The sequence below is a fragment of the Neomonachus schauinslandi genome, chromosome 10, assembly GCF_002201575.2.
Source record: "Neomonachus schauinslandi chromosome 10, ASM220157v2, whole genome shotgun sequence".
In the NCBI taxonomy this organism is placed as follows: domain Eukaryota; kingdom Metazoa; phylum Chordata; class Mammalia; order Carnivora; family Phocidae; genus Neomonachus; species Neomonachus schauinslandi.
Window position 1 is genome coordinate 25,925,117 of NC_058412.1, and position 27,640 is coordinate 25,952,756.

Below are 27,640 nucleotides of genomic sequence, written 5' to 3' on the forward strand. Positions count from 1 at the left end.
ATTGACTGAGCCATCCAGGAGCCCCATGTTTTCTATGTTTTTAAGAAAGTCTCTGGTATCCAGATAAATTAGCCAGGAGCTTTTAGGTAAATTAATTTTGTGACTGAAAAGAAATACCCAGTCTTATTATAAAGAGGGCATTCAGTTTTATCAAGTAAGTGTTTTGCAGATACTTCCTATCTGTGGATTATATTTTAACAATATCCTTCAAAAAACAAGTTTTTTATTTTGATGAAGTCTTATTTGTTAAGTTTTTCCTTTATATATTATATTTGTGCTATTAAAAAAAAAAAAAACCTTTGCCTAATCCAAGGTCATACAAATGATCTGCTGTGTTGTCTTCTAGAAATTTTATAGTTTTAGTTTTTACATTTATGTTGCATTTGGGTCAAAGTTTATTTTTTTGCCTGTGGATATCCAGTTGTTCCTATGCCATTTATTATAAAGACTGCTTTTCATTGAATTATCTTTGTATGCATTTTAAAAATCAGTTGACCATATTGGTTTTGCAATTTCTAGACTCACTTCTGTAGAATTGATGTTTGTGTCTATACTTTTCCAATACCATATTGCCTTGGTACCTCCATAAGTTTCTTGAAATCTGGTAGTGCAGATTTTCCAACTTTGTTCTTTCTTCAGAATGGTTTTGGCTATTCTATTTCCTTTGCTTTTCCACATAAATTTGAGAGTACATTTATTGATTCTTATCTGCACTGCCCAAAATAAAACAAAATAAAACCGTGTAGGATTTTGATTGGGAATGCATCGATCTACAGATCAACTTAGGAAAAATTATATAGCCTCTTTGGATTTTTCTTTGTATACAGTCGTATGGCCAGTGAATGAAAACAGTCTTATTTCTTCCTTTCCAATGTGTGTGTCTTAGCCCCTACACCCTACCCTGCCTCCTCTCCTAATGCCCTGGTTAGTACCTCCCATATGATTGATTGAAGTGGTTCAATTTGCCCTCTTTGTTTTTTTCTCACTCTTAGAAAAGCAAAGGTCTTTCAGAAGTAGAAATGTTATTAGCTGTACCTTCCTTTGTAGATGACTGACACCAAGTTCAGGAGGTTTTTTTGTGTTCTTAATTTGCGAAGTCTTTAAAAAATCATGTATTACTCTTGGATTTTGTGAAGTGCTTTCTCTGTATCTTTTGAAACGATCATATGTTGTTTCTTGAGTAATCTATAAATACGGCGAATTACATTGATTTTTTTTTAAAGTGTTGATCAATATGTATTTCAGGATATACTCATTGATCATGAGGTATTATCCTTTTTATACTTGCTGAATTGAATTTAACATTTTGTTGATTTTTGAATCTATGTTTTTTATGAGGGATGTTTGCATTTTTCTTGTAATGTCCAGTTTTTATGTAAAGTGTCTATTTTTTATATTAAGGTAATCCTGGACTCATAAGTCGGGGTATCCCTTTTCTATTTTCTGAAGGAGGTTGTGTAAAACTGGTATTACCGCTCACTTAAATATTTGATAGTACTCGCCACCGAGGCATACTGAGTCTGGAGTTTTCTTATAGGAAAAAATGTTCCATTTATTTCATAGGTGAAAGATTATTCAGGTTTTCTATTTCTTCTTGAGTGACATTTGGCAATTTGCATCTTGAAGGAATTTGTTCATTTTTTCTATGTTGTTGAATTATTGGTGCTATTTCCTTATCCATTTAATGTTGATAGGCTCTAGTTTGATTCCTTTTTCTCATTTCTAATATTGGTAATTTTTATTTATTTATATAGGTCATTCTTGCTAGAAGTTTATCAATATTACTGATATTTTCAGAGAATCATCATAAAGCTTTGCCCTGCCATTCAGTCCCTTTCTGACACTTTCCAAAGTCAGCATCAGATTCACAGGTTTAACTCCTCAGTCCCATAAGACTGCCCTCACTTGAGAGGGCATTTGTAAGTCCTAGGTCCCAGGCTACCACACTTCTGTCAGATTTGGGTATAAATCCAGGGATTCTCACAGCACACGCTTCAGTTTTGATAGTTTGTAAAAATCTCACCTAGAACCCAGGAAAAACACTTTACTTACATATACTGGTTTGTTATAAAGTATATAACTCAGGAACAGCCAAATGGAATAGATGCATAGGGCATAGTGTGTAGCAGGGGGTTGGGGAGGTTGGGTGCCTGTGAATGGGTTTGAACACCAAAGGTTCTGTGTTATTACCCTTGCATACACCAGGATTTAGCAAGTTGTTAAATATTTTCACTGAATTCTTCTTACTCATTTGAATGTTGCCAGTGTCTCTTCTCAAATTCTGCCATAGGAGAGCCAGTGCTTCTTGGAGGTGCCTATCTTTTCATGGATTTCAAGCCCTCTGTTGGGTTTATGTGACATTATAACTAGTTTCACTTTCTCTTGTTAATTTGGAGGCACTCTTCTCTCCAGCTTTTTATATCTTAGGCATGAGCAGAACTGGAGAACATTTAATTTTGATGCATAAAAATTATTTGACTGAATCTTAATTTTTGAAAATCATAATCAGTACAGAATGTTTAAAATAGCACCATTTGAGGATATGAAAAACCAGAGCTTAGTCCATTATGAGGAGTGCCATGTGATGCTGAAATATTTTAGTCTGGGGTTTCAAAATCACCTCTTTGATTTACTTGTCCTTTGGTTTTCTATTTGGAAGGAAAGTCATTTCTGATTTTGTGTAAAATGGAGAAGAGAGTAAAGAATGACTCAGGAGCAGATGGAAACTATTTGCCTGCAAAATGAAATAGTGAATACCAAGAGTTTAATTGCTAGCTTTCTTGTGTTGTGATGGTTACTTTTTTAAAAGTTTAACAGGGATTAATTTTTAATCCTCTCTTTTTCTGCAGGGGTGCTTTCCAGACAGGCCAAGGACCTCTTGATGCCCAAGTAAAGCTCTTAGAATTTACGCTGGAGCAGAATTTTGAAGTTGTTTCCATTAGTACTATTTCTGCTGTAATAGAGTCTGTCACCTTTTTAGTGCACCACTATATCACTTGCTCAGACAAAGTAATGTCTCGAAGTGGATCTGATAGCTCGGTGGGTGCTCGAGCATGCTTTGGGGGACTCTTTGCGAACCTCATTCGTCCAGGTGATGCAAAAGCAGTTTGTGGTGAAATGACAAGAGATCAACTCATGTTCGATTTGTTAAAACTGGTTAACATTTTGGTACAGCTGCCTCTTTCAGACAATAGAGAATACAGTGCAAGAGTGTCTGTGACCACCAATACAACAGACAGTGTTTCAGATGAAGAAAAAGTCTCAGGAGGCAAAGATGGTAATGGAAGCAGTAGTAGTATTCAAGGATCACCTGCATATGTGGCTGACTTAGTGTTAGCCAACCAACAGATTATGAGCCAGATTTTGTCTGCTCTGGGCCTGTGTAATAGCAGTGCCATGGCGATGATAATTGGTACGTATTGAGAATATTTCATCTTATACATGTTTCGAGTCTTGTTATCTTTTCATGAGCAACATATAGATTCATTTTTCTGTTACCTTATAGTGTAGAGCTACTTGATTGCAAACTTCTTAGCATCATGTAAGTGAAAACTTTTATAGAGTGGCTTCTATCAATAAGTGAAATTGAAATTAGGAAGAATTTTAAGTGTGAATTTTTTAAAAATTAGAAATTACTAACCAAATAACTTGCAGTTTGTTAAATTAAGAAAAAAATCAGTCTTCTAAGTAAGGTACCACAATTTATAGTTGTACATCTCTAATGTTTTATAGATGAAGAATTTCACATCAAATTTTGTATTAGGGAATCAGTAAGGTTTATTTATTCACATTTTCTTAAGAAGTGAAATATAAAATTTTATGCAGTAACAGTTTCTGTGACACATATATCAGTGTAAAATTTCTATATTGTTGCTTAACTTTTCTGCCTGTTTGAAAAATAATATGTGTTAATTTTTTTCAAATAATTAAACTTTGTAAATTGTGACAGAATTCATTCCAGTCTATTTTTACTTAATTCTTTGTGTAAGGGAAACAATTGTCATATCTTTTAATTAGATGATTTGAAGTGCAATTATGTACCCACATCACTGACTTTCTATCCATTTCCTTTCTTCTCCATACATAGCTAATGTGTAAGATGATGTTGCTCAGTCATAGAGCAACTTCTTATTGTCACCAACAATAGAGGTATATCATGTAAGAAGATACCCAAAAATATGCTTTACTGAATGCTATGATAAATACCTCAGTTTCATATAGATATACAAATACATACATGTACACACACATATAACTGTTACGTATCCATCGTTCAGTGGTTTCAGGAGAAATGACTTTAAAGCTTCTATTTTAATTATTACTGGTTTTTAAGGATATACTTTTCACAAAATGTGTAATCTTTTTATTTAAACTAGGAGCAAGTGGATTACATCTTACCAAACATGAGAACTTTCATGGTGGGTTAGATGCCATATCAGTTGGGGATGGATTATTTACCATACTGACAACCCTCAGTAAAAAAGCTTCTACAGTCCACATGATGCTGCAGCCAATTTTAACCTATATGGCCTGTGGTTATATGGGCAGACAAGTAAGTTCAATCCAGCAAATATTTCAGTAATGTAAATAGTTTCTAGCAGTGGGAATAGAGAATTATTTATAGAACAGGGAACAGAGGACTCATATACTGGAAAAAGAGCAGCGGCATGAGATGATAACTATGGACTATTCCTAGAAGTTAGAATATAAAGTTTTCTAGAGTTGGTATTGTCAGAAATGACCACAGTGATATAAGAATAGAACATTTAACATATTCTTAAATTTTAGATTTTTTCCCCCCATTGTCTCAAGAAATAGTTCTTCCTTTCCCCTAGAAATAGCATAGTTCAATAGCAAAATGTTCTCTGTAGATGTTACATGTGAAAATTTAATGGAACTTTTTTTTAAGTTATGTTGCATGTTTAGTTTCCTGTCAGCTGAAAGGGATTTGGGTAATTTTAAAAGTAAAATAGGTTAGAATATTACTGCTTTTTATCTTTCCTTATAAAATGAAATTGTAGGAACCAGTGTGATTATTTTAACTTCTAGTCCATTTACCATTTTTTCAAATACAGGTTTTAAAACATACTTTTTTAATAAAAGTATTTTGTCAGTGTAAAATTATCATTTTCTTAAAAACTTCATTGCATATATGTGTGTGTGTGATATATATATGCATATATATTTCCATGAGTAGATAGATATTTGAGAAGGATCCATTTTTATTTATTTTTATTTTTATTATTTTTTATAAAGATTTTATTTTTTGAGAGAGCGAGAGCGGGAAGAAATGGAGAATCAGGCTCCCCGCTGAGCAGGGAGCCTGATGCGGGGCTCGATCCAGGACCCTGGGATCGTGACCTGATCCAAAGGCAGATGCTTAACCGACTGAGCCACCCAGGTGCCCTGAGAAGGATCCATATTTTTTTTTTTTTTAAAGATTTTATTCATTCACTTGAGAGAGAATGAGATAGAGAGAGCATGAGAGTGGGGAGGGTCAGAGGGAGAAGCAGACTCCCTGCCGAGCAGGGAGTCCGATGCGGGACTCGATCCCAGGACTCCAGGATCATGACCTGAGCTGAAGGCAGTCGCCTAACCAACTGAGCCACCCAGGCGCCCCAAGGATCCATTTTTAAATGAAATTAGTGTCTAATGGAAAACAAAGTCAGTGCCCATTTAAGGTCAAAAATGACAGTAGTAGGTATAGACAGATGCTTTAAAAAAATACTCTGAATTCAGAGAGGAGACTGTACACTTCCTTTCTGATTCAGGTAAAATTTCTTATGTATTTTGGCAGATATGTTGTATTTAGTGATTTAGATTAAGGCTGCCATTTTAGAATAATTAACTATTAAAGAATATTATATTTAATAAGCTTAATTGTTCTGATTCACAGGAAATTCATAATTAAGATTTTAAAGTCACAATACACTTTTTCCTTTTTTTTTTTTTTAAGGGCTCTCTTGCTACCTGCCAATTATCTGAACCATTATTGTGGTTTATTTTGAGAGTACTGGATACTAGTGATGCCTTGAAAGCATTCCATGATATGGGTAAGATAAATTCCAGAAATTGTCATTTAGTATAATCATTTGACGGTGTATGATCTTATTTTTGTAGTGTTCTGCAAAAGGTGACTCAGTGTCAAACTATCTTAAGGTAATTTTTATTTGGTGTTCTTTGTAAATTTAGGTGGCGTTCAGCTGATTTGCAACAATATGGTTACTAGTACAAGGGCTATTGTAAACACTGCAAGAAGTATGGTATCAACTATTATGAAATTTCTTGACTCTGGTCCGAATAAAGCTGTTGATAGCACTTTGAAAACAAGAATACTAGCTTCTGAGCCTGACAATGCAGAAGGGATCCATAACTTTGCACCCCTGGGTAAGAAAAGAATTATTAAATCTTACTGGTTTGGGTTTATATAGTTTATTAGCTGGTATGAAGCAAAAATAGTTGTTGAAGTAAGTTGATCATGTTACAATAACACCAATTACAAACCATTGATTTTAAAGGTAGCAGTTTTTGAAACTTTCTGTTGATTAGAAGGAAGTTTTTAATGGTTCTTTAACAATCACATTTGTTTTTATTTCTGAGTTAAATAGTAAAACAGTTTGTGAAACTAAATAGCAAATTCTTAGGTCAGTTTTCATTGTAAATGTTAATCAGTTTAAAGGACTTGTTCTTTCTTATTTTGCATGACTTTTTAAAAGTAGCTCCAGATTTAAATAGTTACTCCTTTTCCCAGTTTACATAGTTTCTTTTTATATATTTCTTTCATATTTCTAACTCAAGAATAGTGACAACTAAAATAAAGGTGATTATTTTCAAGTTGAAGGTTGTCTTGAACCATAGTATTTTTACTTAAATTATTTGAGAGTTGTGCTAGATTTGTTGTTACTACTACTTTAGTTTTCATTCGACATGTGAGTACAAAGAAATTAGATAACAATAATAAACTTGTCACCTTGCAAGTTGACTAGATGTCCTGATGTTTTGTGAATACTGTGACAAATCATGCTATATATACTAACAAATACATTCGTAGCATCATATGTCACGGTTTTAGCTAATTTTTCTAGTTATTAGGATTTGAATAGTTCTTGATGTTTTATTTGGTTTCTTCTACAAAGTTCTTTTTATATTTAATATCCCTTCTGTAGGTACAATTACATCTAGCAGTCCTACTGCCCAACCAGCTGAGGTGCTTTTACAGGCCACGCCGCCGCATAGAAGAGCTCGCTCTGCTGCTTGGTCCTACATCTTTCTGCCTGAGGAGGCTTGGTGCGACCTTACCATTCACCTTCCTGCAGCAGTGCTTCTGAAAGAGATACATATCCAACCTCACCTTGCATCTCTTGCAAGTGAGTCATATTTTTTGTAAAGAAGTATAATGAAAATAAACGAGAAACACTTAAAAATAAAAATATTTAGCAAAAAGTGATACACTTAGGTCCGATTCCCCGATTGCTTAATTTTGTAGTTTTTTAATATAATATTCAACATTACCACCGAATCATTTCCCATGAAATGAATTGTCATGGCTATTACCCTCAAACAAGTAGAATGTTGCATGAAATCCAGACAAATATATTTCAGTTACATATAATTTGGCCTCGCCTTTCCTCCGAAATTAAGCTGTAGCATTGAGATGAGTTAGTTTATACACCCGTAGATAGCAGTATTATTTTCTCCATCCCTGTCCTCAGTGGTAGTCCTATAATGTGAAATTAAATCTTTTAGATTTGTCTTTTCCCCTTCCCATTATAAGATAATTACATGTAAGGAATATTTTATTATTTGAGTGTGATTTTTTAATTTGTACTATTTTGAGTATCACTCATTTTGATATGTTTTTGTCACTTTGCAAGTTAAATAATTCAAAAGAATTTTTAGAAAACAAGTTTTACATTAAGAGGAGCAACAACTCTTTCAGGTATTCATAAAGGAATGTGAAATACTATTTTGCATTTTTTATCCCCAAATTCTTTCAGTATAAACATATAGTGATTTTTACAGAATTGTTGAGATTGTCACATTCATTTTTGTCGCTGATTAATTCTCATTGTTGTCAAGTGTCAATAATTGGATGAAGAACTGTGGGAAACTTTGTAGATCCCTGGCATATGTGGAAGAATGAATTTTCCACTTGCAAGATTAGACTACTGTTATTCCCTGGAATTCACACCTCTTAGATAAAAAACAGATATAATGGCAGAAGGAAAATGCATGAATTCATAGTGTTTTTACAGATCAAAAACAACTGTATTGTAAAATATGAGTCAATACAAGATGTAGAGGAAAATCTAAGATGAGGAAGAAATTGCTTTTATTTAGAAGGAGTAAGAGTGGTCCTTGTAAGTGGTGGCTTTGAAGTGGGGCTAGAATTTGCACATGGGAACTGAGATGGAAAGAGTGTTACAAGGATGAACTCTGTTCATTATAAAAAATCACTAGGTTTGGGGCACCTGGGTGGTTCAGTCAGTTAAGCATCCAACTCTTGATTTTGGCTTAGGTCATGATCTCAGGGTCATGAGATTGAGACCTGCGTCAGTTTCCACACTGGGCTTGGAGTCTGCTTAGGATTCTGTCTCTCCCTCTTTTCATCCACCCCCAGTGCCCCCATTCCTATGCCCCTGCCCCCATCCCACCCCACTCAGGCACACACACTTTATATTAAAAAAGAAAATCACTAGGTTAGGTGTTCCCTACTATAAGTGTGCTTACTAAAACATTTTGGTTTTATTATTGGATTGGAGCAGAAAGTGAAGATATGTTTTGTTCCATTGGAAATAGCATAGTCTTTAGAATCAAATACGGGCTTGATTATAAAATGTTGCCATTTGTTCATGTAAGAATTTGGATTACTTAATCTCTTTGACTTTGTCCGTTTGTTTAAAATGTGGATAATACTTTTCTCAAAAGTGAAGATTAAATTTCAAAATTGATATGACTTGCCAATTCTCAGTGTAAACCTAGCATGTAATTGGCATATGGTAAAAGTTACTTCCAATTATTATTAAAATTAAAATCAAAGTTCAAAGGTCATTTTAGTTGATAGATATATTTCTTATATGGGCTTCTGTGTTATGTTAGAAATAATTTTCCCATATTACTTCATTGAGCCTACCTGAATTTTAGCAGAAAATGATTTAAAATAAAATCTTCTTGATGTTTCATTAAATTTTGAAAGGGAAATAAAATATTAGAGGCAAAAGCAGTTTTTAAACTCACCTATATTAAAAATCATTGCAATATGGTAGTACTGAAATAATGAGTTGGTAGAAAAGCACTTTTTTTTAATATTCTTCTTTCCACATGACTTAACAATAGTAAACCATGGCATATTAATAAAATGTCCCACATTGTTGGTGATAATTCTGAGTAAAGTAGGAATAATAGACCAATTGCCTATTTGGCAGTTTTCTTTTTTTTTTTTTTAAGATTTTATTTATTTATTTGACAGAGCGTGAGTGAGTATGAGCAGGGTGGACAGGCAGAGGGAGAGGGAGAGGGAGAATCAGGCTCCCTGCTGAGCTGGGAGCCCAGTGTGGGGCTCAATCCCAGGACCCTGGGATCATGACCTGAGCCGAAGGCAGACGCTTAACGACTGAGCCACCCAGGCGCCGCGGCAATTTTTTTTCTTGTAGAGACTCAAGAGCGTACATGTGGATTACATATATTCAGTTATCTTTCTTTAGGCGAATCTTAGAATTTTTAAAATACTCTTTGTTATATTGTAGGTCTCATATTTTATGTTGGAAAATAGTTCCAAAATCAGTTATTTTGAAAGTCATTGACAAAGTATGATGTGGCATATAAATTTTCTTTTGCAAATTCATAGTGAATATAACTAAAAGCTGCTGTTTTACTGGGATTTCCACTAAACCATGAAGTCCAGTTCACATTTTCTTGAGTAATTTTTCAATATTCTTTTCCTACAGCCTGCCCATCCTCAGTGTCCGTTGAAGTGAGTGCAGATGGGGTAAACATGCTACCTTTGTCCACTCCTGTTGTCACAAGTGGTCTCACCTACATAAAAATACAGCTGGTAAAAGCTGAAGTAGCTTCTGCTGTCTGCCTTAGACTTCATCGCCCACGAGATGCCAGCACATTAGGCCTTTCACAGATTAAATTACTGGGCCTCACTGCTTTTGGTACCACTTCTTCAGCAACAGTTAATAATCCCTTTCTTCCATCTGAAGATCAGGTATCCAAAACAAGGTATGTTATGTATCTCAATTGTAAAAAAAGCTTTCTGAGTTTTTTATGAAATTATTTATTCTGTGGCTTCTTTTTTAGGGCTAGGAAGGTCTTTGCTCCATAGGTAATTTATATAATACCATAATTTTATCAGGTACAGTAGAGACACTAATTCTGTAGAACCGGAACTTAAGGCTGGTTAAAATTGAGATTTATGTGTGTTTAATTCTTGAGGTAATCTCAAGAATGTGGTATATATAGGTATGGGTTTCTGTTCTTTGGATCACAGTCTGGTATAAGAATTTCCAAGTGTCTGTCACCAGGATACATCTGAGCCATACAAATTGACCATATGGACAGAGACCTAGTCTTAATATGGTAATTCCTAAATGCCAATTAGTAGAAGGGTTAGATTGGAATCATACAGATTGACCAAGTAAACCAAGACCTGAATATATCCTTTAATTCACTTTCATTTGGTAAAGTTTGATAGTTGATAATATTATAGACTGGTTCTGTTAAAAGTTTTGCCTGGTAAGAAAATTTAGGGTTTTTGTTTTATTCTCAAGCTGCCAAGACTTCATAGTTTTGCACAGCTATAATTTTATGCAGTTTATATTTAAACATATAAATATATGTATATGTAAAAACATTTTCTGACTAATCGTGTAGTTCCTAAACGCGATTAGTGGTTAAGTATTATTGTGTTATGGAGGAAACTTACTGTGTTTAATTCCTTATTGATCTTCCAGCATCTTTTTTTCTTAAACAGATCGGTGTTATTTATGAAACAACATGCTGATTTGTTTTGTTTTACCCCAGAAGTAATTTGAGCTACTTAAATTTACCACATAAACCATTTTGTGTTGTTATTTCAGTATCGGATGGTTACGGTTATTACATCATTGCCTTACTCACATCAGTGATCTGGAAGGAATGATGGCCAGTGCAGCTGCACCTACTGCTAACCTGCTACAGACTTGTGCTGCCTTATTGATGTCCCCATACTGTGGAATGCATTCACCCAACATTGAGGTTGTGCTTGTAAAGATAGGACTGCAGTCCACTAGAATTGGCCTGAAGCTTATAGACATTCTTCTGAGAAACTGTGCAGCATCAGGCAGTGATCCTACAGGTGACAGTTAACTTTGATAGTTTAAGTTTTACCTATCTGCAAAATAATGACAGTTGAATTACGTGATCTCTATGACTAAACCTGTTTCTGAAATTTCCATTATGGCTTCAATGTTTTAGGGGTTGGTTTGTTATTTTTGTTGTAATTTATGGAAGAATTATTTTTAGTTAACAATTTAAAATTAAATTGAGCAAATTTTATCCCATATGCTAATTGAGCAAACTTTCTTTTGGTTCTTTATTGCAAGATTTGAACAGCCCTTTACTTTTTGGAAGACTGAATGGACTCTCTTCTGATTCTACAATAGATATTCTTTACCAGCTTGGAACAACTCAGGATCCTGGAACAAAAGACAGGTATATGTTGATCTTGTTTTTTAAGTACACACATACACACAGTCACATGGTAGTGAATGTTACTTGTCATACTTTCTCCTTAGAGTGTTTCATGAAAGCTAAGGCTGTTGATTATATTGCATATTTACCTGTATGCTTTACATGATACAACTGTTAGAGATTTTTGTGAACATTTAACATAAATTTTTATATATTTGGACCTATTTTAAGCAAATTTGAACTCAAATAGAATTTTTAATCAATATTTTTGATTGGAATGGAATAAAATATTACATATTTTTACATGAACCGTGTTGTGATGAGATCTTTATAAATTGTAATGGTCTCATAATCATACTATTTAAGGTAGTATTTACTAACTGTTTCTGATTATAGGACTATTGTGTCCATATTAGGTACATAGACTATTTTGACAATGATAATAGTGTTTGTTTTGATTACTTATTATTTATAATATTCATTGACAGCTTTTCATGAGACTCTCTACCTTTTTTCTCTTTCCTACCACAAAGTGAAACGCTATCAGTAAATAACATCTGAACATTTCACCTAGATATTTAGTGATGTTTTTTAAAGGTAATTTTTAGATGAGTTTTACTAATGTAGTTCTTCCTTGATGTCTTCAACCTCCAAATTGGTAAGAATGCCAGGTATTTTTGAAACATGTTTTTATTGGTAAATTTTTGAGTGATGACTTGGCATTCTCTTGTTTTATATATATCATTTATATCAGAAGAACATTTATAGAGTACGTAACTCTATAAACAGTCTTTTGTTTTCTGAGTTATGTTATCCTTTAATATTTTGATTAATATTTGAGAAAATCATTTGATATTTTATTAATTTGTTTATAAATTAACAAATTATTAATTTTTGTGGGTACTTAACTCATAAGTACTTACTGAGTAGCTACTGTATGCCTGGCACTGTGCCAGATACTAGAGTGTCGAACAAGTTCATTGAATCCAGCTTTTATCTTGGTTTGAGGAGGCAGGATACTGTCATTCACAAGGGAAGATTTACATAGGTCAGACTTGGGAGTATATAGTAGAGTGTCAGGCATGGAAGGTGCCTGGTAAATATTGATACTTTAACCACTGATAATGTAATGGCTTTTACTTATTGTAGGCTAGTTGCTTTCATATTTTCTGATTAAAAATGTTTAAATGACATTTAACCAAGTAAATTTATTTTCAGCATGATAACTTCAAAATATTAAATAAGCTGACTTCCATTAAGCTTCTTCCTTTACATGAATTATATTTTTATTATATTTAAAAATAGGTTGGAATTTTTTTAAAAATATTTTTTGATAAAAAAATTTTTGCCAAGTTTGAATCCTAATGGTTAGTAGGGTTAAAAAGAATATAAAAAATGAGTTTTAAATATTTTTCTGGAACAGTTTTCTTAAAATCTCTTAAAATTATTTGATTCTTTAGTAGTTTTATGGTTTTTATCATAAGAAAATTACCCTAAACAAAGTTGTTTTTACTGCATAATACTTTTTAAAACATAACTGTCTTAGAACTCACATAATAACAAGATGGTTGGCTTCTGTGGACTGAGAAAATCTTACCACTCCATAATTTCCTCATCTCTCTTCTCTTTTTCTGACTTCTCTTAATTTCCTGTCATACGAAATTTAAAGGGTCTTGTCCTTCAGGGCAGAGAGGAGGATTAAGTAGATTTATATACCTTCCCACCCCCATTTCTTTTACCGTGAAACAAAGAATCTTATGATCTAGAAATTTGAAAGCAAACAAAAATATAAATACTATGTTTTAAGAACTCAATTATAAATCTTAACCCATTTTCTGTATTTTATATAAACTCCAAAGCCTTATTGGTGTAAAAAGTCTTGTTCTCAGTCAGTAGCGCCCTGCTCCAGGGTATTGAGGGTAGGGTAGCACTTGAAAAAAAGTATATATTTTGGGGCTATATTGTGTTTTCAGCGTGAAGGGGGGTGGGTGACTGCTGCTAGTATTTAATGGTTGGGGACCAGAGGTGTGACACGTGCTCTATTGCATGAGGTTCTGCACAGTGAAGAATTAACACCAGATTACTGCTCTCGGTTGTGTGGATTTGTTACGAGATAAAATTTACAAGAGACAGTGAATTTGTTAAGCTTTGTATCCTGTAATTTCAGATAGTGGTAGTTTTGTTTTTTTTTTTTTTAATAAATGAGTTATTTCAAACATTTTCATCAGTTAAGATTAGTAAGGTTATGGGAAAACTAGAACTACTATATTCTTTCTGCTTATATAAATTCCTTTTTCTTCCTATTTTAGATTAAGTTTACCAAAAACAATATGTTATTCTCATATATATGTTGCTGACATGTAATGGTGATATTTATCCATATTAAATGTCAGTTGTGGTATAATTGGTTATTTGAATTCGTTTTCTTTTAAGAATCCAGGCCTTGTTAAAATGGGTCAGTGATTCTGCAAGAGTGGCTGCTATGAGGAGAAGTGGCAGGATGAGCTACATGTGCCCTAACTCTTCAGCAGTAGAGTATGGTCTTCTCATGCCATCTCCTTCTCATCTTCACTGTGTGGCAGCAATTCTGTGGCATAGTTATGAACTGCTTGTAGAGTATGATTTACCAGCGCTGCTGGACCGAGAGCTCTTTGAGTAAGTATGATTTTTGAAATCCTTTTTTTCCCCAGTACTAGATCTTCATAGGTTTTCACTTGATGAAACAGTATTTTATATGCCTATTTGGATAATAATAATACTTTGAAAGTAGTAGTTAAATTTAGTCAGGTGTAATTTTGAAATAGGTGTCACACAAATTTGATTAATTTATATTCATGTCATTGCGTGCTTTTCCCACCTAAAACCAGAGTGTTTATGTGTTCCTCCAGTTCGTAGTGTTTATTCTTTTTTGCAAATTTACCTACCAGAATTTTTTTTTAATAGACTCCATGCCCAGCGTGGAGCCCAGTGCGGGGCTTGAACTCATGACCTTGAGATCAAAACCTGAGCTGAGATCAAGTGTCAGACGCTTAACTGACTGAGCCACCCAGCCCCCACCCCACCAGATTTTTTTTATCTTTAATGTACAACTAGGGAGAAAAAGTATAGCTGGAAATTTTGAAAGAGTTACTACTTTGGAGAGTTTTTATGCTTAGTTGTTTTTACTACTTTCTGGATATCTGATACAGTTGTTCTCCTCAGCTAAGGCTTTGCTGAACTTACTGCCTGATAATTGCTAAGTCTGTAAGAGAATATCATACTTACTTCTGAGGCGTACCATGACTCTTAAAAGATTGGCCTTTTGTCCTTCAGTCTGTCATTTTCATATGTGGCCTTCTCGGTTGGCATAACCCATGACTTATTAGTGAAACTCCCTAATAGTTTCTGATTTGCAAACGTGAATTTTAAGCCATCAATCATGTCAAATTCAATCTAAATGTTTCTTTTGTATAATTTTTCAGTGTTTCTTTATGTGACTTTTTTTGAGGTCACAGAGAATGGTAGATCCATTTTAATATAGATCTCTTGATTTTCTGTACTCATTTTACAAGTCTAATATAACTTTGTCTACCTAAATACTTAAATAATATATATCACCAGCAGTCTTCCTGAAATCAATTGACAAAATATTGTTTTGTCAAATAAAATGTATAATCTTACAGATTTTATAATTTTATAGAGTATAGGTTGATTTCTAATAGAAGTATTAGAAACAGTGAGGTCTTTCTAAAGATACATACATAATGTTAACCTGGCATCTTTTATTCTCCTAGGTTACTTTTTAATTGGTCCATGTCTCTTCCCTGCAATATGGTTTTGAAGAAAGCTGTTGACAGTCTACTTTGCTCCATGTGTCATATACATCCAAATTATTTTTCTTTGCTCATGGGCTGGATGGGAATTACCCCTCCTCCAGTGCAGTGTCATCACAGACTGTCCATGACTGATGATAGCAAAAAGCAAGATCTTACTTCATCCTTAACAGATGACTCTAAAAATGCACAAGCACCTCTTGCACTAACTGAATCACATTTGGCGACCCTTGCGTCCTCTTCTCAATCTCCAGAAGCTATCAAACAGTTATTGGACTCAGGTTTGCCTTCTCTTCTTGTGAGGAGTCTGGCTAGTTTTTGCTTTAGTCACATTTCTTACTCAGAAAACATTGCTCAGTCAATAGATATTTCTCAGGACAAGCTCAGGCGGCATCATGTTGCACAGCAATGTAATAAGATGCCTATCACAGCAGACCTGGTTGCTCCTATTCTTAGGTTTTTGACAGAAGTTGGCAGTAGCCATGTTATGAAAGACTGGCTCGGTGGGTCTGAAGTCAATCCACTGTGGACAGCACTTCTGTTTTTATTGTGTCACTCTGGGTCCGCTTCTGGAGGACATAATTTAGGTGCCCAACAGACTAGTGCAAGATCAGCCTCTCTTTCTTCAGCTGCTCCAACAGGATTGACTACTCAACAGAGGACGGCAATTGAGAATGCGACTGTTGCATTCTTTCTGCAGTGCATTTCATGCCACCCTAATAATCAAAAACTGATGGCCCAGGTAAGATTAGAAAAATTGGCTTATGTTTTAGGCATCTTATTTTAATACACTGTTAAATAACACTAATGAAATTAGTTGAGAAAGGGGTATGTGTTACAGGTGATGATGTAGTTTGGGATCCGGTGCATTAAAGGATCTGTATTTATTTATTTATTTATTTATTAAAGATTTTATTTATTTACTTAATTGACACAGAGAGAGAGAGAGAGCACATGAGGGGGAACACAAGTAGGGGGAGTGGGAGAGGGAGAAGCAGGCTTCCGGCCAACCAGGGAGCCCGATGCGGGGCTCGATCCCAGTACCCCAAGATCATGACCTCAGCCGAAGGCAGTCACCTAACCAACTGAGCCACCCAGGCGCCCCATAAAGGATCTGAATTTAAGCCATACTTAAAGTATTGATATCTGCTCCCTCCTCCTCTCAAGTGTCACATATTCCTTTTGATGAAATAATGGGCAAATTAATGGCGATTCTAGCTGTAATTGATACATTCCTCCTTTTAAACTCACAACCCCCCCAATTCAATAAAAAGAACAAGCCCAGAAGAACAGCACTTCCGCTTCTGAAAGAGGATTGACCACTTGAAGGTGGTCATTGAGCATCTCATCTGTAGTGAGGCTTTGTGTTTTGTTGTTAACTGGATTGCTACAACTCTTGGTTTGCTTCTAATGAAGCAGACATTAGGATAGTTTTCAGATAGGAGACTCTTGACAAAACACATTAAAAATATAAGAGATGATTTTATTGTAGTAAGTTCATGGGGCCAAAATCTTGAAAGTTAGAATTATTTCAAGAAGAATTCTAGTTGATTTTTGCCAGATTCTGCTCCTTTCTAGCTGTTTTGACTTTCATCAGGTTGTTTAGCCTATAAAATGGGAATGGTAATACCTGCCTCAAAGATTGTTTTTGAGACCATTAAAAACCGTAATGTATATAAGGTAACTAGCATAGAGCCTGTCTGATATCTGGTAGGCACCAATAAATAGGAATCAGCTTCTTTTTTTTTTTACTCCATGATTTGGAGTGCTTATTCAGGCCTATTAATATCTAGAAGGATAGTTATAATAATTTTCAAAATTATTGAGAAGAATAACAAGATACTTTACTGTCAAAAGTAATTATTGTGAAACGATATCTGCTTAATGTGCCTAATTAAAAGGAAATGGTTAAATTATCAGTTTTAACCAAGGACAGGAGTATTTGAAAATTTGGCTTGTCCCTCTGGATAGCATGAAAACTCTGTGACTTGTTGCTTTCTGGCTTAATTTTCATCTCTCAGCTTCTTAATAAGGCTTTATGTTATATTTCTAATACCCTTTTTTCCGTAATTTGTATTGCATTGTAACGACATTGATATTGACTAAAGTTAAAAGTAACTTGGTTATGCTAGGTATTTTATTATGTGAAAACCCTGTAGTAGTAATTTCTCTTATTCACAGGAATTTTCTGTGGGGATAGTCTTTTTTATTCTCTAAAGTACAAAGGTGCAGGTAAATAGTGCACTTAACTTTTTAAATCTCTTTACTTGCCAGGTTCTCTGTGAACTCTTTCAGACATCTCCTCAAAGAGGGAACCTTCCAACATCAGGGAACATTTCGGGGTTTATACGTAGATTATTTTTGCAATTGATGCTGGAAGATGAGAAAGTGACAATGTTTCTTCAGTCTCCTTGTCCAGTGAGTATTTAACAGTTAAATAAATCTTAATAATTAGCTGTGTGCAAAGACATTTCATAATTTCATATCAGAACCTGGTGTCACCTCTACATCTTAATTTCTTACATAACAAACAAACTAGAATAACCTCTATACTCAATGATAGGACTTAAAAATCTCTTTTGGATAACCCTTCTTGTGATGAGTAGCCTAATTTACCCTACCATGAAAAGTATAATTTGGTTGGGGGAAAAAGTGACTGATTATTAGGTACAGTGGTGCTAATACAAAAGTTGACCAACAAATCAAATGGCAAATGCACCATATTTTAAAATATTACAAAATAAACCTTTTATATTTTGTGTGCATTTAAAATTTTTTATTCTTTTATGCTTTTGAAATTGTTTTATAATGATACATGTATCAAGAAAATCACTTCTTGATTTCTTTTGAATTTTCAGCTGTATAAAGGTAGAATTAATGCCACAAGCCATGTCATCCAGCATCCAATGTACGGAGCAGGCCATAAGTTCCGAACACTTCATTTACCAGTCTCAACAACATTATCAGAAGTTCTTGACAGAGTGTCAGGCAAGTCAGATTTAAGTATTAATTTGTCTTTGACTTTATGTTGGATTATATAGAATTTTGTTATTTTTTGTAACTTTATTTTACTGCATCTACTCACTCAGCAACTATTTAATGAATAGAAAAGGTCAATATGTCTTTGCATTTTGAAGCACGAGTAAGAAGCTGATGAAGGGGACAAAATGGACAATACATTCTAGCACCTGTAGTTCTTTTGGTGTCATGTGTGTTATGTGAGGTAATGACAGAATGGACAGTTGGAAATGTTGACAAGCCTTGGGAAGCCGTTGATGGGATTTTCTCACAAACCATCTGGCTGTCTTATAATAGATGATTTGCAGGCCATTAGTTGGGATGGCAGGACTCCAAATAAACGTTTACTAGCTCTCAGGACGAAATGGTCAAGAGAGAAGAATGAAGTAGGTAGATCAGATTGGTGACCTTATTGTTTATAATAGTGAAAAAAGCAGAAAGAAATTTTCCCTTAGGTTCTTGCCTATATTCTAAGATGAAGATGATGCCTTTGAACAGCATACAGGTTATTAAAATAAAAACAGTTTTTGATGGCAGAATGCAAATCCACTGTAGAAAGTTTGATTTTATTGCCTCTCATAAATCCTGTGAATGAAATCAGTGTTGACTTGATTGAGCATCTTCTATGTCTAAGCACAGTAATCAGCCTTGAGGGTATAACAGAAAGCAAGACACACACTCTGCCCCTCAGAGTATTATGATCTTATGTATGTTATCAGATTAAAAAATAAATGAAATTTAAGAATGTTTGCATTCTAATACAAATGTAAGTAAGTATGTTCCTATCTGTATGCATTTTAAGGGGATACCTAAGCTTACAACTGTAGGAAGTTAGGAGTATCTCAGAAAAAAACTTACGTCTATTTATCAGTGGGAAATAGAAATCTAAGCTTAGAATAAAAAACTGGATTGAAGAGATTTCGAGGTTGTCACCATACATAGGTAGTAGGTTAAACCATGTGCATGGATGTGATCGCTATGAGAAAATAAAGTAGAAAAGAATCTTTTTTGGCTTTAGTCACTGCATCTAACCCAAGTGTGTATGTAATACTCTAATTCTTTTCTTGTTACAAGTTATAGGATAAAATGTTAGAATACTATTATAAGTGCATATATAACATTTGTTCTTATTTGAAAATGTCTACCTTATCCTGTTACAGCTAAAGTTTTTTGAAAATTTGAGTTTACAGACTTTTTTCTGTCATAGCCTTGAAATTGTTCCTTCTACATGGTGAAGAAAAAAATGAATAATGAATTAATTAAATGAAAGAAGGACAAGTGGGGAAGAGTACTAAAGTTCAGTTATTGTGATTTCTTACATTTAACTTGATCGTAGAGAAGTAATAGACATTATTACAAAATAATTATTCAGAATAAAAATAGGGCATCTGGGTGGCTCAGTTGGTTAAGCGAATGCCTTCCGCTCAGGTCGTGATCCTGGAGTCCCGGGATCAAGTCCTGCATCGGGCTCCCTGCTCAGCAGGGAGTCTGCTTCTCCCTCTGACCCTCCCCCCTCTCATGCTCTCTCTCTCTCTCTCTCTCTCATTCTCTCTCTCAAATCTTTAAAAAAAAAAAATAAGGAATAGTTCCCTTTATTACCTACATATTTAAAAAATAAATTGATTGCTTTTTAAGACTACTACTCTTAGTAAAAAGTCCAACAGAGTCATCCTGAGCAAACACCAGAAGTTTCCAAGTGCAGAATTTAACCTTTATTTAGCAGTGTTTTGGTCTTTTAAGGCATGTTTATGATCTTTAGCCATATTTGATGATATATTTACATGTGTGTCTATATTTTATCAATATAAAAACAAAAACAAGTAATCCAAAATTAATTTTATCCACTTCTTATAGCTTTTCACTACATTGCTTTCAAATAATAAAAGTCGTGTGTCAGTATTTTTGCTTTTACAAATTTCTCTCACTGCTTTTAAGCAGTTTGATTGTTATATGCCTTGTAGTTTTTTGGGGGGGGGGGGATGCAGGTTTGTTGACTTTCTTGACTCTGGATCTATAAATTTCATCAAATTTGGAATTTTTTAAAAAATTTAATTTTTTTTTTTGTAAATACTGTCTCAGATATTTTCTTTCTCCCTGTTTTTCTCCTCTCTTTGGGTAATTCCAGTTACACATTTTTATTAGGCCTCTTGAAGTTGTTTTACAGCTCACTGAAGCTCTGTTCATTTTTTCCCCCAACTTTCCCCCCTCTCTTTATATATCTCCTTGTCCTTATCTAAAGTGTATAAGCTTTCCTCTATCATCTTAAACACACTGGTCTGTTTATATTGATTATCTTTTCCTTATTATGGATTGTATATTACTGCTTTTTTATTTGCCTAGAAAAAAAAATTTTTTTTTAAGATTTTATTTATTTGACAGACAGCGAGAGAGGGAACACAAGCAGGGGGAGTGGGAGAGGGAGAAGCAGGCTTCCCACTGAGCAGGAAGCCCGATGTGGGGCTCGATCCCAGGACCCTGGGATCATGACCTGAGCCAAAGGCAGACGCTTAATGACTGAGCTACCCAGGCGCCCCTATTTGCCTAGAAAATTTTATTGGATGCCAGGCAATGTGATTTCTTCTTTTTTACTTCTTTTGGGTGCTCGATATTTTTGTATTTTAATAAATATTTTTTATTTTGTTTTGGGTTAAAGTTATAGTAACTGAAAACATTGTTGCTTTTAGAGCCGACTTTTAAGTTTTATTAGGTAGACAAGAGCTGCTTTTAATCTAGAGCAGAACTTATTGTGATGATGGAAGTTTTTTTTTTATAAACTTACGCTGTCTAGTACAGTAGCTCTCAAGCACATGAAATGTGTTTGGTGAGACTAAGGAACTAAATTTTTAATGAATTTAATTTTTAAAAGGTGCTATATTGGAATAGAAGTAGGGTACCACATTTGAAAATGAAGGTTTAGGGCTACTTTGGCCTCACTAATGAGGTAATACCCTTCTGAGAACTCTGTTAGGAATTCGGTAGGCATTGGGAACACCACATATTACAGCCCTTATTTTAGACCCTGGGGTTGGTCCCCTTGTTACTTTTGAGAAGTACTTTCCTTGGCCTTTGGTGATTTCCTCATATAAAATGCTCAGAGACACTAGGTGTCTGGAGCTCTCTCTCTGCAGATCTCTCCTCCCTGGCAATGTGACCTAAAAACTGCAGCCAGCTGATTTTGTCTTCCTGGGTTCCCAGTCCCTGTCCCCCCCACCTTGGGTGACTCCTGAGTTGTGCCAGTCTGTGGCCTGGGAAACTCTAGGCAGTCAGCTGTAGAAGTCCTAGGGCTCGCCTCATTAGCTTTCACTCACGCAGGCATCCCTCTCCGGTCTTCCTAATGGCCATTGTCTGAAAACTATTTAATGTACTTTCCTAGTTTTTAGTTATTTCAGGTAGGAGAGTAAATCTGGGTTTTGTTATTTTATCTTGACCAGAAGTGGTAATCCAAACTAGAACAATTTAAACAACGTTGAGGAAATTTTTCTTAGTGATATTTTTAAGTATTTGGCATTTGCTAGGATAACATTATGTTAAGTTCTTAGCACCTAATAATGATCTTTACTGGTTTTCCTGAAAATACTATGAATACTGTGAATTAATTGTGTGAATTTTTTATTATTTAAGTATTTCATTCTGACTTCTGTAACTATTTTGACATTTCGGGTTGCTTGGTTGTTTTTGGAAGAAAGTTAACGTATTGTTGCATTTTCTATTTATTGTTTATAGTATTTACAGAATTTTTAAATTTCACAAAAAAACGGAACTCTCTAAAGGCAGTCTGCAGTTAGGAATGAACTCCAGAAATTGAGATCACAGGGATCTTTTCACACATTCAAAGATAGCTAAAGAGTAGGAAATAATACAAAACATAACTTTTTTTAAAAGATTTTATTTATTTATTTGACAGGGAGAGACACAGCGAGAGAGGGAACGCAAGCAGGGGGAGTGGGAGAGGGAGAAGCAGGCCCCCCGCAGAGCAGGGAGCCCGATGCAGAGCTCGATCCCAGGACCCTGAGATCATGACCCGAGCTGAAGGCAGATGCTTAATGACTGAGCCACCCAGGCACCCCCATTACATGATTTTTAATACCATGCCATATTCCAAAGTAATGAAAGAAAACGTTAATTCAAAGAGTTTATCTTATTAAAGTCCTTATTAGTATTTGTTTTTAAAGTATCTAACTTTCCTATGTTAAAAATAGCAAAACAGATCTTCATTACCTAACTGTGTTCCTTTCTACTCCTGTTTATAAAATAAGGAGTTTAATATAATGCTTTAGGATGAGTCCTGAGCTTGAATTCCATATTTGCCATTAATAGGTTAGATCAGTAACCTTGCTAAAGCCTGTTTCCTTATTTTGAGAATAATATTCTTTCTTGATACGCATGTTGTGAAGACAAAATTAAATGTTGGTGGCAGGCACATTGAACTGTGCCTAAAATAAAGGAAATTTGGTAATAGTTTCTCCTTGCCTTGAGGTAATACCACTGTAATTTGTAATGTTTTCTAGAGATGGGAATTTAAGTATCCTGGCTTATGAACAGTGGTGATTCCATTACATTGATACCAGCAAGGATTGACTGTTAGGCTTTACCTCATCAGTTTCTTCTAAATGCATTTACATTCCGTCCATATTAGTGATAATGTCTTGTGTAATCTTTGTTTTGAAACCTTTGTAGCTTCCTTCTTAATGACTTTGAAAAGCAGTGTATTTTAGGTAATATTTTCTTACAGATACACCAAGTATCACTGCTAAACTAATTAGTGAACAGAAAGATGACAAAGAAAAGAAAAACCATGAAGAGAAAGAAAAAGTTAAGGCAGAAAATGGATTTCAGGACAATTACAGTGTTGTTGTTGCTTCAGGTATGCTTTCTGTTTTTTATAATGTTGATTTTGTTTGAGTTTTTTTTTTTAAATATGACAATATATATTTATAGGAACGTCATGTAATAAGAAGTATTAATGCAGAAAGCTGACTTGTAATGATGTTTTAATACTGGATGTAAAAACATTGCACCTGAAATCTGTTACTCGTTGGCAGTGTAATTATTACACTTATTTTATATCCAAAACTTAATATAGTTCATCAGATACTGAACATTTGTGAATTGTTTATGTACTCCATTTAAGCTTGACAATGTACAGAGAATTGTGCTCAATACTGTCAGGAGATGAAGAAGACAAAATGGTCAAGATAACTGATCAATTTGGAGGATATTTTCTATAACATAAGTGAGATGATTTTAGTTCAAAGAAGAAGATTTAGTCTGTATTACTTTACTCCTCAAATAGGAGATCTCTGTATTGGTGGAATTTATTCTATTTCAGAGAAGAATTGTGAGATTTCCTGCACATACACAAAAATTCTTTCTAGTAAGTGCGCAGTCATCTCTATCTCAGAGACAGTAGAATTTAGCATTGTTTTTTACTCTCTTGAAAATAGTTAAAACGTGAAACCAAAATTCATGGTGTGTCATGAAGGGCAAATAAAATTGGGAGATAAAAATCAGAAGAAATATTTCTGTCTTTTGGCATTAGCTAGGAATGTGATGCTTTTTAAAAATATTGTAGAAATGCCCTTTTATTTCATTAGTGTGTTGGCTATCTATAGAATCTTCCTGATTCTTCTAGGGCTGAAATCCCAGTCTAAACGGGCTGTGTCAGCTACACCACCTCGTCCGCCATCCAGGAGAGGGAGGACAATGCCTGATAAAATAGGAAGTGCTTCTTCAGGAGCGGAGACTGCCAACAAAATAATTACTGTCCCAGTGTTTCACCTGTTCCACAAACTCTTGGCAGGTAATGTTCACAATATTTAAAAATAAGAAAAAATTTTGAAGACATGTAATTACCAGATTCCTGTTTAATCAAGTGCTTGTGATGAGATAAACATACTGTTCCCTCTTAAAAAAAAATGAGAAAAGGAGTAACCTTTTACATATCCTTTTAAACAGTATAATGTTGCATATTTACAGCTTACTGGTTTCCTAAATTTTGCTGTCAATGTGCTATAAAATCACTAATATTTCAAAGAGTTCATAACAAGTTGTATAGGAAGCAGTGTGAGGCAGATTTTGAAGAACTGGTTATAGTAGTGGAATTCTTTGCCATACCACTGATAGTTAAGCAATATTTTCTCCGTAGGTGATACATATTCTTTGACCAGTATACTTTCCATTGGTCAAGGTGATACCCAATTTATCTCCATTTTTGTGCCATATTGTTATAATCAAATTGCCAACTAACTTTGAAAGGATTTTCCTTCTTAGCTTTATGTTATGATTTATAGTAGAGATCAACAACGTATGGCCAGTAGACTGACTCCCTCTCTGTTAAAAAAATATTTTTTAAAGTTTATTTTTTTTTAAGATTTTATTTATTTTAGAGAGAGAGAGCTCAAGCAGGGGGAGGGGCAGAGGGAGAGAAAATCTCAAGCTGACTTGGTGTTGAGTGTGGAGCCTGATGTGGGGCTCAATCCCACGACACTATGATCATGACCCAAGCTGAAATCCAGAGTCAGATGCTTAACCAACTGAGCCACCCAGGCTCCCTTCTATCTCTAAAAAGGCTTTATTGAAATACAGCTATGCCCATTTATTTGTGTATCGTCCATAGCTGTTTTCATACCACAGTGGTAGAGTTAGTAGTTGCAGCAGAGACCATATAGTCTTCATAGCTTAAAATATTTATTATCTGGCCTTTTAGGGAAAAGATTTTGCCAACCCCAGATTTGTAGGAATGTCTGTTTCTTTGTTTCTTGCTATGGCTCAGAAGGTCTTGGTGGGATTTGGTCAGTGACTAATACTTTCTATAGACAATATTGTTCACATGTATCAGAAATAGATTTCTGTAAACTCCATGTGCTGATTTTAAATTTTTAAATTAGTGTCAGAATCAGAAGCTTAAGGTGCAGTTCAGTAAAAACAGTAACTGACTAAATCAAACCAAGTAAATGTCTCCCTCTTGGATTCTAGATTTAACTTAGTTATGTCATTTTTAGGCCAGCCATTGCCAGCAGAAATGACGCTTGCCCAACTCTTAACTCTCCTTTATGACCGAAAACTTCCTCAAGGTTACCGTTCAATAGACCTGACTGTTAAATTGGGATCTAGAGTTATCACAGACCCAAGTCTATCAAAAACAGACTCTTTTAAAAGGTTACACCCTGAAAAAGGTATGTATGTGATATTCCTTTAAAATTACAGTCCATGATCCAAGAAGTAGGGATTTCTGTAGCTGATGACTTAATTTACTTTGTTTTTATTATATCAAGCTAACAAAGTATTTTTCTTCGTGATGGAATTATTTATAGATATAAAAAATTGCTCTTGTTTTCACTAGAAATTAATCTTAATTTCTCTTACAGCATCACTTATTTTATGAACACATATGCTTTATTGTTAGCCTTTTGCATTCTTTAGTAAATTTTAGAATATTTCCTTTGCTCGGTTTTCAGGAGGATTATTCGGGGGTTTTCTGGTGGTTATAGAATCTAGTTAAGTGTAAACATACTAACCTTTTGGTTTTCTTTGGTGAGTGATTCAAAGTTAAATCAATATGGTGTAATTTTTTTTTTTAATATTGTATTTATTTATTTGACACACAGAGATAGTGAGAGCAGGAACACAAGCAGGGGGAGTGGGAGAGGGAGAAGCAGCCTTCCTCCTGAGCAGGGAGCCCAATGTGGGACTCAATCCCAGGACCCTGGGATCATGAACTGAGCCAAAGGCAGACGCTTAATGACTGAGCCACCCAGGCACCCAGTATGGTGTAATTTTTAGTTTTCAGTATGAGAAGTCTTTGTTGGTATTCAGTTTTTCCTAATTGGATACTTCAGAACATGATGTACATATGTTAGTATTTGCTTTGATTCTCTGCAGACTTACTTATTTTTACATGCATTATAACTTAGAAATATGCCCTAAAGGACAATGCTTCTCAAACTTAAAAAATATGCTTATAAATTACCTATAGAACACTGTTAAAATGCAGATTCTTATTCAGTAGGTCAGGGGTGGGACCTGAGATTCTACATTTCAGAAGCTCTTAGATGATGCCAGTGCTCATATGCCAATGACTATACTTTGAGTAGCAGGACTTTGAGAGGCAACATCAGAAATGATTTAAAAATTACTGTAGCATCTAGCCTTAAAGCTTTATCTGAATAACCTAAGATATTTATGCTCTTTTGTTGAGTAGAGAGGTGACAATAAGATCTGCTTTGTAAATGAAAGATTATTATAAAAAGAGACCCTTTCTCACCTGTTATTTGTAATTTATTGTTCTAGATCATGGAGACTTACTTGGTAGCTGTCCAGAAGATGAGGCTCTCACTCCAAGTGATGAATGTATGGATGGGATATTGGATGAATCTTTACTTGAAACCTGTCCCATTCAGTCACCATTACAAGTTTTTGCAGGAATGGGTGGACTGGCTCTTATTGCAGAAAGACTACCCATGCTATATCCAGAAGTAATTCAACAAGTAAGATAAGATTCCTAATTGAATATATCATTCCATGGCAAAGCCCTTTGTTCTCTTTTATTGCTTTTTTAAAAAAACTCACTTGTGTTAACCTTTTGGGAGTACCCTTTCCCTTACACTCCTTGAGCATCATATAATTTCAAAGGTCAGCCTGTACAGAGCTTTGTGAGAATTAGTTGGTACCAAAAAAATGCTGACGGCCGAGCACATTTGCCAAACTCATTATGCTGCAGCATTTACCTTGATTTTATGGTCGTCACACTGTAGCATTTTTATTTCTGTGCTTCTTCGGGCATATTAATTATGGATATTACTGGAAATGGGAGAGTAAGATGGTAGTGTATACTGCTACCCAAATGCATTGTCTTTTTGTTTAACTGTTTTTCCTGTTTTAGGTACCATTTCTATTTCAGGTAGCTTTAAAAACATACTGCCTTAACCTCTTTACTGTTAATTAATTTTGCTATTATGGATGTATGTATTTTCAGTGCTCTTTTATTAATGTGGAGGGAGTATGGCTCATGGAAAGTTGTAATTACAAAGCACTTTATGTTTATTGAATGAAGTAGGGGAATTATTCCCTGTAATTACATGTACTGAGTATATATATATATATATATATATATATATATATATATATATATATAT

The 27,640-nt window shown here is 34.5% G+C and overlaps 1 protein-coding gene across 2 annotated transcripts in view; it reads left to right on the forward strand.

Moving 5' to 3' along the window:
• BIRC6 (baculoviral IAP repeat containing 6) overlaps nt 1-27,640 on the forward strand; it is a 222,930-nt gene that overhangs the window by 131,844 nt on the left and 63,446 nt on the right. For both annotated transcript variants that reach the window (XM_021697618.2, XM_044918838.1), the window contains exons 46-61: nt 2,850-3,412; nt 4,377-4,552; nt 5,957-6,053; nt 6,193-6,387; nt 7,167-7,367; nt 9,948-10,227; nt 11,085-11,341; nt 11,589-11,697; nt 14,110-14,331; nt 15,450-16,230; nt 17,763-17,906; nt 18,347-18,476; nt 23,239-23,370; nt 24,139-24,306; nt 25,508-25,681; nt 26,796-26,992. In XM_021697618.2, the coding sequence (XP_021553293.2) occupies nt 2,850-3,412; nt 4,377-4,552; nt 5,957-6,053; nt 6,193-6,387; nt 7,167-7,367; nt 9,948-10,227; nt 11,085-11,341; nt 11,589-11,697; nt 14,110-14,331; nt 15,450-16,230; nt 17,763-17,906; nt 18,347-18,476; nt 23,239-23,370; nt 24,139-24,306; nt 25,508-25,681; nt 26,796-26,992 (3,826 nt within the window). The remainder of the gene's footprint in view (nt 1-2,849; nt 3,413-4,376; nt 4,553-5,956; nt 6,054-6,192; nt 6,388-7,166; nt 7,368-9,947; nt 10,228-11,084; nt 11,342-11,588; nt 11,698-14,109; nt 14,332-15,449; nt 16,231-17,762; nt 17,907-18,346; nt 18,477-23,238; nt 23,371-24,138; nt 24,307-25,507; nt 25,682-26,795; nt 26,993-27,640) is intronic.